At 40.8% G+C, this 13,373-nt stretch overlaps 1 protein-coding gene across 1 annotated transcript; it reads right to left on the reverse strand.

The window, feature by feature from the left end:
- Window positions 1-4,205: 4,205 nt before the first annotated feature.
- LOC147465345 (uncharacterized) lies at window positions 4,206-7,570 on the reverse strand. Its single transcript, XM_086511563.1, has 4 exons — window positions 6,856-7,570; window positions 5,549-6,589; window positions 4,919-5,062; window positions 4,206-4,760 (listed from the first exon to the last, which is right to left on the reverse strand). The coding sequence occupies exons 1-4, from the start codon at window positions 7,456-7,458 to the stop codon at window positions 4,515-4,517; spliced, it is 2,034 nt and encodes a 677-aa protein (XP_086367689.1). The 5' UTR covers window positions 7,459-7,570; the 3' UTR covers window positions 4,206-4,514.
- Window positions 7,571-13,373: the final 5,803 nt, after the last annotated feature.

Here is a 13,373-nt window from a genome sequence, read left to right on the forward strand (position 1 = left end):
CAGGAGGTTGACCATACGTCCCCATAGCCCAACTCTCTAGAGCTTCAACTGATGTAGTTGAAAGAAAGCTTGAGACACACAAGAACCATCCTAATATAACAAAGAAAACATACAAGTGGGTCCCTAAAGCTTCTTTAGTGACCATGGCTGATGCTAAAAAACGGAAGCCTCGTAAGAAACGCCCCACTCACTCCAAGAAATGTAAAGAAACATTGCGTTGGATTCCTAAATGACTATTGGAAGCCCAAGGATACTATGAAGGAAATGATCAAATATGGGTGTCCAAACGTAAATTGTACTCTTACTGTCCCCTGGCCCATGTAAACCCAATCCTGTGGCTCCAAAACAAATTGAAAATCATGGAAAGGAAAAAATCACGGAATGTTACACACCTGCTCTAGAGCTAGTTTGGGTACCAAAGAAAGAACGATTTGTTCCACCTAGCTCAAGAACAGGAAAATCAAATGAAGCTTCTTGCTCTTCATGTAGTTCCTATACGCAAATAGAAGCTTCGACACAACCTCCACCTACCATTGTACATATCCATACAAGCAAGAAAGAGTTTGCACCTCCCGTTGTAGGTTCACCACCTACAACAATGTTGCAAATAAAATCATGGGAGAGTATCTTACCACCCTTGCAACTAGATGAAACACATAGGGCGATCGAAAACTATTGGTTAAAGCCTTCACCCATAACAACTTGGAACAATTGGTTTCAAAAGGTGACGACATCATTCCAAAAGGTATGATCTACCCAAGGAAGGGGAGAGTGTTTGCTGACATCCATCATTCACTTGCTTCCCTCTCAACCTTCCTCCGTGACCTCTCAATCTCCAATCTTAGGGAATGTATATGTAAAACCTTATACTAGTTCTAGCAAACAAAAAAAAAAAAAGATTTTTTATTTTATTTTTTTTGAAGTAAAAGAGGAAGAGCGACTAGCAACGAGAGAGCACCCTATCAGATCCTACACATAAGTCTAAATTCACCATGTCACATCAAGCAGCACACAAAAACAACTCATGTTTTAAAGACCTAACCAAATCTATCTGTATTCTCAGAGATGGCTAGTTCACCAGAGGCATGCACTTCTATTTTTTATGAAAGGTACCTTTTTTCTTTTTCTCAAGTGTTTCACATCTGCTACCCTGTACTTTCTTGCGAATGGGATTTGGTAGAGAGACTTACGCGTGATCGAAATTTTGAGGAGTTAGAATGGCTGATACGTCTATGGATAACTAGTGATCCCTACCCAATAGCGAATGTTTCTCCGGTGGCACATGCATATTCTTTTGCACAAGATGAGTATCCATGCATTGTGAGGTTCTTGATTAACACGCTTGCGCAAGAGGATGATGAAGAAGAAATAATAGAGACCGAGGAAGACTATGACCTCACGGAAAATGATTTCGTTTATTTAGATGATGAGAATAGAGGATTAGCCTTAGGGTAGCCACCCGGTTTATATAATATCCTCTTTCCTTGATTCTAAAAGGGATGACAGATAGGTAGGTTAGGGGTCTGGATTGTGTTTTGAGTTTGTTTTCTAGGAGTTTTAATTTTTTCACATAGACATGCCTCCTAAAGGTATAGTGCTTGTTTTTTGGATGTGTTAGGTAAGACTTATATGGATTTCCATCCACATGACTGAGGATATCTGCTTCGACGAAATGAGTGCAATAGTTATGTTTGTTATCTGTCATTATAGATGTATAAATTTGTCTTTGCTTAAGTTTATGGAACTAGAGTTTAATCTTATGGATGAGCCTTGAGATTAGGAGACCGTGACTTTAGGTTAACTCATTTACTTGACCACTAGGCCTAGCTGATAAAATTATCTGAGTATTTGAGACTTTAGGAATGTTTAAGGCATAGAGAAGCTTGCTCACTTAAACAACAAAAACACTAGTGAGAATACAAAAAAAATAGGAGCAAAAAACATAAGTGTCACAAATGAAAAATCTAATGCTGGAAGAGAAATCCTGGTTTGATTTAATACTTCACTCACATGTATTGTCTATGGTACTAGAGCCCTAGAAGTACCCAGTGTGGGCGCTTTTCTTTGAGAAGCAAAAAGCCCCGGACATACAATATAAGCACACACGTCAAATGATTGTGAACCAAAGTAAAAAAGAAAAAAAGAAAAAAATGAATGACATTTAAAAGACTTCCATCGAGCTTACAGTTAACATTTCAAGCTTTTGTTTGCAATTGTGAGAGTTAGTTGGCTAATAAAAGCTGAAAAGCACAATTAGAGAATCTTGCATTTAGATAATCTTCTTAGCTTAGCTAGTACTAGAGTAGTTGTTTTAACCTTAGTCATAGCTAACTAATTGATAGACTCACCCATAAACCCAAAACTCTTGATTAATTAATTTACTCAAAGTGCGATTTATTTGTCCTTAATGGCAGTCTAACATTTCATAAATCTTGCATTTACTCATTTCCACACGTACTTTACATTCCCCTCATGATTTATGGCCATATAATTCCGCTTGCTGAAACAGTGACTTTGCCTTGCAGATTCAAATCCAGATGCTCTACAGCATGGACATAACAAGCTTCAACTCAATAGCTTCGGAGGACGGAATCTACATCAGGAAGGGAGGCATGTTAACCCTCATGGCTCACGGACACCCTATCGCCTACGACGGACGCCGTATTATTTATTTAGTAGAGTCGAGCACCGGGCTTATCGGTCCAATAGAAAAAGGGTAGAGTGATCGCCGATTGGAGGCGCACTCTAACTGGAACACGCAAGGGTTAGTTGGCTAAGCATGGGCGCCCAAATGTGAATGGGACGAGCTCATATAAAAGTCACATAAACCTAAAATTGACCTATTCTCTCAGTGTGCAATAGAAGAAGTGCTCTTGCCCTATCTCCATCCCCATCTCCATTGTGTGCTCACAGGTGTGTGTGTGTGTGTGTGTGTGTGTGTGCGTGCTTGAGGGAGAGTGTGTGTGATCGAGCATTGCGACGGCACCTGCGACGACGAGGCGGTTGAGCGCAGTACGACGACGGCTCCCTCTTCTTCGCGGCGAGGAATCCTTCACAGCGACAAGCGCAGGGAGGTGAGTGACACACCCTTGCTCTCTGTGAGCTTGCTAGGCCTGCTAGTTGTGTACTTACTGCCTTCATGGCTCGCACACGGTGCTCGGCAAGTCCCTAGCTCCGACACGTGCGGTGGACGCACACACTTGTGTTTTATGGTAGCATGCACATTAGCTTAAGCGAAATGAAAATCCATAGCAAAATAATTAGCACCCGGAACCAAGGTAAAACAATCAAGAAGCTGGTGTAAGAATCAAATCTTCCACACTCGTGGCCCTAAAGGCACTATCTCTGTATTCTTTTAAACTGCTCTCAAAAATTAATCTATGTAAAGGTTGTTTAATTGCAACACATGTAGTCACCTCAATCCTCGACGAGGCCACAACTAGAAATGACAAGTGAGATCTGTAAGCCTCACTCTATCAATCCACATATGACACGAAAAACCTACTCTACCAAAACTAAACCACCTAGAACCAAAACAATTACAAAATGCATTTCAATACATGCTAACATGCGACCTTAGTACTCCATCAACGTGCATGTTGTCTCCCACATCAATCACACCATCACCAACCAAAAACTCGAATACTGATGCATTGCCAAGAGCCTTAGCTTCCATATAATGTACCTACAATGTGCAACACATAAGAAAAATTCATCATAGGCATGACCATCTACAAAAGAAGAAAAGGAAAGAGATCCTCAATTAAGCAGCTCCATGCACTATTAAATGGAAGGGGAGACTACACAAGTCGTCTTGCACCGCCTCTTCAACTCTTTTCCACCTACACACACACACACACACACACCCCTCATGGCCTACATAAGGCTTTCCATGCTCAAAACTGCCTAGGTGTATGTCTGTAGGTATATATGTTTTTGAGCCTGCTCAAGCCTCCCAAGACTCATCCAAATCTTTCTCAGAAGCGCACATAGCATCTCTCCTTCAAGATTGCATTGACCAAAGGTAAGATTTGAATTCCATTCAGTTATTTTTGGCAAGGCAAGATATTTAATTTCATTAAGGCTAGTCACTCTCCTGAGTGTACATTTGTTAACCTATGGAGGCATGAATATGCACAACTTGCATTCACCTACATTTTTTTTTCCCTATGCATGCTTTATATCACATACATAACACGTCAAGAAAGAGCAAATCACATGTCGATAAAAAGTGCTGCATAAGTTCAAAGCTTACATGATACAAGTATGATCAACCTCTATATCAGCTGAAAGTCCTTTCAAAAAGCTACCATAACAAACGATTGGAATGACGAGCTTAACAAAGAAAAAATACCCACATCAGGACAATCAATGGGGTAGATTAAGCAGTGTACCTTCTATGGAAGTACCTTCTAGTAAAATTTTCCTATCCTCATTTTTCTGCTCAACGGAAAAATGGTAACTTGAGATACACTTTTCCCCAACACTCTTCATATGGTCCAAGAAAACTCTTCTTAGACAAGAGGTGTTGCCTTGAGACCTAGTCTTCGGCATATGGTATTACATTTATGAGAATTGTAGAAAAGCTCAAACCCCTTTTCTCCTAAGTTTGTTCGCGTGAAACGAAGCACATCTTTGGAGTGAATCGCAGGGTCACATAATAAAAATGCTCGTGTACCCACACTCGAAATTTGGACTCCTTGTAGGTCAGTCACCATGACCTTCCCTTTAGAGCGTTCATGAGTCCAATGAGAGAAGGCCTACATCAACATCAAGTCAGTAGAATTTTGTCCATAAGACATGTTCATCCTTGAAAAATTAGAGTGAAGCCAGAATAAAGAATGAATTTTGGTTTTGGGGGAAGGGAGGAAGGCGGGTGCCCGGGATGGGGGGCAGGGGGCGGGGGGGGGGGGCTCACTTGTAATGTATCTGTGTAAGCTTTCTTGCCATTGACATAGCCTGCATTGCTATTGAACTTCGTCCAAAGTCCCGTCAATACCTTCTCCATGTTGTAGTACATATTGGATTGCGCTCGCAAGGCCGACACTATAGTAAATGCAACCTAATGTTCACACAAGAAATTTGATGTTCAGAAGAATATGGTGGGCAATTACAACCTCTTTCACTTGACTAGAACCCACTTATGTTCTGTTGCACTTTGCCTTATTATCCTTTATCTCATTACATAATCAAGTCCATGAAGACCTGTGCTATTTTGTGTATTGTTTCAATCACTTCTTCTAATCTAATCGAAATTTCAAGCTCAAGGGCACTCGTGTGCCTTTCAGTGCTTGTACATTTTCCCAGCATCCATGCCCACATGACATGATGTCCCATTGCCCAAAATTTTGTAGCAATTTTTATATTTGTAAGGTACCTTAAGTTCTTCACATTTAAGCGACGGTCTTACCGAAATTAAGGGAAGCTTGTGTTTTTGAGCAATCAAAATAGTAAAACTTTTGTATCCAAATAATTTACAAACACACACACATTTTTTTTGTAAATCTACACACACACACACACACTCTCTTTGTAAAATGTAAATCACCTTCTTGGCTTCTTGAATATTGCGGATGCAGCAGTCAAACTCCTCAGCAAATTGAGAAGAAACCGCCTGCACTTCCATTTGCTCTATGTACTTCTCTTTGGCGTGAACCCTCGAAGTATCTGCACCAAGACGGTCCTTGAATCTCTTCACCACCATAGTCTTTGTCTCATATTCATGGGTCACTATTTGCGCATAGAATGGCCATCGAGAGGCCCCATCATTGCTAAAGGGATGATGCCCCACTTTTACTTGCACACATTCTGCTCTCTCCAGCTCCAAAGGTATCCCGTTCTCTATGCGACATAACACTTCATCAAGGTTACCGTATCTTCTGAACTTGTATACCTCGCCTTCTTGAGCACGGATTGAGCCCCAATGTGGCATTGCTGCTTGTACATCACGAGGCACAAACTTCACATTTGAATGGTTCATTCTTGAAGAAGATATTGTGCTGAGACTTTCAGATATGGATGATTTGCACGCCATCGCTACTTTTGTAGGGATGTCCTCAATAAACATGCCATTGAAGTCATCCTCATGAATCCAACTATTATCAGGTTGAGCCACTCGTTTGAATTCTTTAAGCATCTTGTGCGTTGTTGGTCCAATATGTAGGAAGGTATATGTAGATATTTTGCAATCCTCACGAAGATCATGTAGTAGCACGGCAATGTCACGACCATGAAGGTCACCATTAGGGTAGTCGTCACCTCCTTTCATATCATGAAAACGGGTACCATGACAAGGGGCATCTGCAATGTGGTATACCACTCTGTTATGAGCAGTCCAATCAAGCTGGGCTATTGCCTGCAAGCCACTGAACACATCCTCGGCAGTGTCATCACCACTCTTGGTTCCTACACAAGAAAGGGCCTCAACAAATGTGCTCCTAGAGCCTTTAAAGCTTGTCGTGAAATTGCAACTTCCACTGCTCTTCTTGGAATTATAATCACGGTAAAACGCAAATGCAACACGGATATAGCTGTCTGGATAGGCATCAGATATACTGCGGACTATCTTAAGGATTCTTGTCTTCACCACCTGTTAATGATGTTCAGAAAGTCAGCTGTTTAAGCAAACATGTCCCCCCGGGCCTTCCTCCTCCTATTCACACACACATGTGAGACTCAAAAAAGGGTACACAACTTGACTGAAAGCGTGCATCTTCTAACGGCATTTGACAACAAAACTCTCTCTCTCTCTCTCTCTCTCTCTCTCTCTCACATATCTGTGAGGAGCAGATCACATGCATGTCATCATGTGTGCATGCATATCACACACAGACTCATGTCACTTCTGACTACTACCTCCAAGTAGCTACGCATGCTGTCGGTTGCATCAAACAGAAAGGCCAAATCAAGCGCTTGTGCAGCGCGCAGCATTTGATTGATCTCATGCATTCGAGAAGCCCGAGCATTAGCCTTTAACTGAGCAAGCTCCTTCCGTAAAGCCTCCATCTCAAGCCTGGTCTTAGAGGATGTTTCCGGACGGGGCAAGGTAGGAGTGGAACCTGGTTCTTGCTTAATTACTTTCTGAACTCTAGCGAAGCTATCAGGTTTGGCCCATGCTTTGTTTCTAGTGGAGGTCGATGACACCAGGGAGGCGGCATCCTCATCCTCGATGTTGATGATGACCTTCTCTCTCTCAAGTTTTGTCTTGCATGCTAGGCTTGAAGAAGCTCTTGCAAGCCGCCCCACTTGGTCTGTTGTGGTTGCTCCCGGCTTGATGATGGGCTTCGCGTCCTCAACAAGCAACCTCTGCTCTGGTGTGGTTCTGATGTTGTCTCCAGCTTCAATGGGGGGGCGCTCCTTCAGGGAGGCCGTGTGAGGTGTAGTGAAGGTGAAGCTTGAAGATGGAAGAGGTGCAGGACAGGCATCGACACGACGGCGCTTCTGAGAGTGGATATCCATGTCGACGCCTCGATACTAAACAGACATGGCTTGAAATGACTACTTTTGAACCCACAGTGTCCTGCCATAAACTACAGTGCTTCGTTAGCTGCGTTCGCATCGCCTCATGACTAAGTGACACGGAGCATTTAAGAGGGCGGGAGGGGTTGAGGGGATCAATGGATGGGAACTCTACGCGCGACGGTCGAGACTATATGTAAGGTAGAGGGGCCAGTAGCGGGACAAATAAGTTGTACGCAACAGAATTTCTTGCTCCATGGCCAATTTTGAGCTGCAAGGGGTGCAAAAGATGCGCAATGAGTAGGGCTTTCAGACGGCATAGGTGGCTCCAAAGCTACTGTCAGACAAAGCATTTGCGACAGGTTTGCATGATAATCGATGCAAAAAGAGGACGTCAAGACATTAGAGTTGGCAGGAGGCCAAAATAGGGACACACGCAATCTGGGTTTGAACCATGGATTCAACGAATGGCAAGACTCCACATCAGCTCCCCTAAGCCAACAACCCAAGTGCTGGTGTGCTTCTTTTGGGGGGTGCTTAGTGTTGTTATTGGCACCTGTCTTGCTGCTGGCCCCTCTACCCTATCGTAGATGGTTTGTTAAAACTAAACCCGGATATAAGACCTATTCGAGTTTAGTTCTAAGCCAATCGAAGTTTATCGTTTATAACACTATGTAAATTGGCATTTCTTTCATATGCACGCGGACGGGTGATGTAGTTAGTGCAAGCTTCAAAAAGTATTGGGACATGAGGTCAAGGGTTCCAATCTAGGCTCCTCACCTATGCCACCATTTTTTGGGGGGGCTCCCCCACCTTAGGATGCCTGCCAACCCTCCTCCGCCGTCGATCCCCTTACCCACCCCCATGTGTACCTCCGTGCCACTTAGTGCCATGGTTCGCATCATGGCGCTCTTCCACCTCCAGATGCCTGCCAACCCTCCTCCGTCGTTGATCCCCTTACCAAGCCCCACGTGCGTCCCCGTGTCACTTAGTGTCATGGTTCGCCTCGAATTGAGATCGAGCAAAGTAGTGAAAAACTGTATATGTCATTTCAACACTTCTCAAATGAAAAAAAAAATCAACAACTTCTACTATTTGATGCTATTAACTATGTCTAAGATATTTATTAATTGGGAGGAGAGACATTAAAATGAAAGGGGGAGAGATGGAGGGAGGGAGAGTTTTCATTAAAATGTGTTAGATTTTTTTACCTGAGAGTGTGTTTGTGATACCGATCGTAGTGTTTCAAAGGTGTACCTCTCAAAAAAACACAAGTAGCTAGAGTTAGAGTTTCGTAAAGCTCAATGTTGGTAATCATACAAGATGTCAATGTTATTAATTGTTTGTTGTTTCATTTTTATGTTTCAAAAAAAAGAAAACATGCAAGTCTCCTTGCATGGGGAGTTTGCACAATCCTTCCCAATTTTTATAACCATTAGGGAATTTGGGAGGTCATTTGGAGGGTCTTCTAAGAAAATACAATTTTTTGCCTTCTCTCTCTAGAAAATTGGTGTAGTAAAAGAAAAGGTGTCCTCATCAACAGTTCAAAAAGTGTACTTCGAAGTGGATTCTTTTGACAGAGTCATAATAACGGCCATAATGATTGATGGAATGTCTCTTTCAGTTATATTGAATGCACCTCGTCATATAAGAGAGAATTTCTTTTCCATACGATGTATGCAGTAGGTAGTGTAGGTAGTAATGGTGCTATACTCTTTCTTTCTTGACTGTGTATTAATGGCTTCTTCATCCACACCCTCAAACCTTCTCACTAAACATCATAAATATCATCTACACGTTGATTTGATTTCTGAATATGAGCCTGTATGCAAGCAAAGTAAAACAAACACAACATTAACACACACGGAGAAAGAATTTGTAAATCCGACTACTTTATTGACCTTTGCAGGTGACGGAAAGAATGGTTTACTTGGCTACTCAAAGCTCTAACTGGGAAATCAGAAATTCAGAAAAGCATCGTTCACCATCAAGCAAATGAGATTATACGACTTTCTACTTTGCATTGTGAGGACCAAAAAACCCTTTTGCAGTGCACATAAGAAACACAGAAACTGCAAGAAAAAGTGTGTAACTTACAAAGAAAAGATACGTACTCATGTGAGAAACAAGAGACTATGGAATCTTGAAACCTTGAAGGTTGGCTGTGGAGGTCTCAAGAAAAGAATCCAAGTATTGAGGTCAGGATTGTGAACCTTTTAGTTTATTTCAACTATACATTGTTTTTTCTTATTTCTGTTATATTTTCTATGTAGACATGCTATATATCCAGACAAAGAAAACATAGTCAAGAAGTTGAAGCCTTTGATAACAAGTGGTCTCGCAAAGGATATAATGAATGACAAAAAGTATAAGGTTTTGTAGCGGGATATTGTTGACCGTTTTATTACAAAGAGTGCAATGCCTGCAAGTGAAATACAAGGCACACTTGACTCCCTTGGTGTGAGTAAGAGAGGGTACTCAGCTATTCAGTAGTCTGTCTCCTCCATTTTTGTGAAGAATGGAGTAAAGTCTAAACTTGGTGAGCCCTCTTGAGATTTAATTTTAGATTTACTTTAACGTCTCATGCAGATTTAATCTTGAAGGTAAAGAAAGAAGACCACGACATTTTATATTGGGTGTTCCATCAAACCCCTATCCCTGATATCATTGATAAACAAATGAATCAAGGAAAGGTGTTGGTTGTCAACAGGAGGGAGACTTTCAAGTCCAATGGCATCTTGCAAGTGACCTTAAAACACTGAAGTGTATGCATAGTTGTGGAATGGATGTTATGGTAAAGGCTCCATGCTTGTATTGTATGGAGCCTGCAAAGACGATGGACCCAAAATGGTGGAGAAAGGCACCTACTCGCCACAATGAGGATCCTAATTTCCACCCAGTTATGGATATTACATTTGTCAATGTCCACATTTGTATAATGCATGCTCTTTGCAGAATTGTGAATAAATTTGTGTATATATAGATTGGGTTTGCTTGGAAAATCAAGAACTCAAAAGAACAGCAGGTTGCAGTAGCGGCACTTCAACTAGTTTTGTCAAAGATGGGTCTCCATGGGGGCAATGTGAAAATCCAGCGGGACGAGAAAAGGTCAACCAATGATAAAGATGTACCTTGCAAACCATCTATTGGTGGGGTCAAAGCATGTCGCTTTTTATCAAAGTCAACAGGCGTCAAAGATAAGAAGCTAACCAAACGTGGAAGGATATATCAGTCCACTTATGTCAGCAAAATTGAGTTCCAGCAATGGAAAAATCTCCATATGGCAGTGAAGCACCAGGAACCCACAACTCGCAATGCCAAGGGTGAAGTGTGGCGTTCCATCGATGTGGTATTTCAGATGTGTTCATTAGGAAAAATATGAACCCTCTAGGGGCCCTTCGGGATTAAGGTTAATTAGAGGCCAGCCAATAGGAAGAGGGTGGTGGACACACTCTATACCCTCAAAAACGTAGGGGGACAAGGTAGCCTTACACCTCTTAATGGCCTCTTACCTAGTGAGAAGGTAAGGGAGGTGGCTAGGGGAGGGGGGGAGGCGGGGGGGACCACTTTGACCTCTTTTCCCCCACTTTTTGGCCCGGATTTAAAAATACACTAAAAATTTCAAATTTTCAAAAAATTTCAAATTTCAAGTTTTCGCTCCTTAAAAGGTCCCCTAATCTATTTCATGGTCAAAAAAGTATTTTTGACCTCCAAAAGTAAAAAATGTGCACTAAAAAATTCTAAAAAATTAAAATTTTCCAAAAAAATTCAAAACATCATTTTCCACCCTCCAAAGTCTTTCCAAACCTATTCTATAGCTAAAAAGTGATTTTCTCTCTCTACAAACCCTTTTCCAAGCTCTCCATGGCTGCAACAACCACATGCACCCCCTATAGTTCAGCATTATCTCTCTACAAGCTTTCTCCCATCTCCATTGTAGCACCAAGCAAGCTTCTCCCCCATCTCAACTTCCCCTTGTCCACCACATAGTTCCACACCAAGCTAGCTCCTCTCCCTTCTCTCACCTCCATTACAGCATGAAACAAGATTCTACTCCTTCTACTTTCATTCACTCGCACTACATGGAAACCTCTACTCCCGAAGGTGGAAAAAGCATCAACTCACATGACTTGCATACCATAAAAACAGGAGGTGTGAATAGTGCATGGGCAAATTTGCAAGGATTCATCTCCAACATAAAGATAGAATGGTGAGAAAACTACCATTGTAGCTTACATTCAGAGCTTAAGATCATCTCCATCTTTAAGTTTATCATGCTGGAGGGAATTAACCTCTTTATGGCTTTCAATGGTTAGGCTTCACACCTCATAACATTGGGTGGTGCTATTTTGTTGATGGCTTTGGTGCGCCATCTATAGTTTTGTAGCATGTGATTGAGTCTCACAATGTAAGTAAGTTGTGTTATCTATGGAGAGTCATCAAAGATTTTTCTTATAATTTATTCTTTGTATAGTTGTCATTAGATTATCATAATGATATCATTTTGTACTTTATAACTTTGTGCTCACATAATCTGTTGTTTACTTACAGAGTAACCTTGTTTTGAGAGGACATGAGCAAGCAACCATGTGCAGAGATGGAAATCACTCTATTTTTGTTCCGTGAGGAACCTTTCACTACCATGTTAAAAGATTTTGATAAGAATAGTAGGATTTTTGTAGAATCTTGAACCAATAGGTACTCTCTAGGAGCTCTTAGAAAAGCCATCCCTATAGTACTACTATCTTCCCTAGTGTCATAGACACATAAATACTCATGTATATGAATCTCTAGATGAGAAAGACAAATACTTGTAAGAGAAGCCTAACAGTAACAACATTGTCTCCGTTTGTAATTATTTTTATGAGGCTGGATTCCTCTATAAATGCAATATAAATATTTCTTTTTGTTAAATGGTGTTGCACCGAGTGAGAGTATTTAATTTAGATTACTAGAGTTTCATACAGATTTGAGAAATATTGTTGATTTTTATGGATGTTCTGATTTGCCTGTAAGATGTTTGAAGCTTCAAGTCTTAATCATTCCACCATGAAGAAATTCATGCAATATTTTGATTTGAAAGTTTAATCACTAATGGTTATTCTTATTAAAGTGGATCATAACCTTTGTCAAGATGTCCTCGTTTGGGGATGTTGAATATATATCAATAGCAACATTTCAAAAGTTGAGAAAGCTAAATTCTTGCTTTCCAAAATGTTATTGTTTCCATACTATGCCTGTGCCAAGCTTGACTTAGAGAAATGACAACTTGAGATGGAGGTGTAGATATATGGGGGTGACTTATTATTGATTCTTGCTTCATCATATATATTATAAAGCCTTTGAGTTTCCACCTTTTTGAGTAGTGTTGACAAGTTTTTGGTATCAAAACTTCTTAAATATCCCTATTCATTCGCTATTGGTAGCTATTTATTTGGTATTGCTAAAGATCATACCAATAGCTATCACCTTGTGAACTTAATTGTTGAATTGCGGATTTGATTTTTACTATGTAGCTCATTTGGATAGAGAAAGTGTAAACATAAATTATAGATACATGCATTGTTAACATAGAAGATATGTATCACTCGAACCTATATAACTGCTAATCAAGAAACCTTTGGTTGGATACTATAACAATAGGGGTCACATGTGGTTTCAAATACCAAAGAAATGGCTTAACCAAAACATTCCCAAGAACACGAAGTAAACACAAGGAAGTAAACATTGGCTCCTTGTTTGGTTGATTTCTAGTGCTAAATGTTCTGAGTGCAAAAAATTTATGAGGCCTTTGACCTTGGGAGTTCACTAAAGTATATGTAACATAACACATGCGTTCAACAGAAGGGAATTTATATTCTTGTAAAGTTACAGAAACATGTGTAGGTAAGGCCTATAAGGGCTACTTTCAATCC

The sequence above is a fragment of the Adiantum capillus-veneris genome, chromosome 1 (assembly GCF_014529385.1).
Source record: "Adiantum capillus-veneris isolate H3 chromosome 1, ASM1452938v2, whole genome shotgun sequence".
Classification (NCBI taxonomy): Eukaryota; Viridiplantae; Streptophyta; class Polypodiopsida; order Polypodiales; family Pteridaceae; genus Adiantum; species Adiantum capillus-veneris.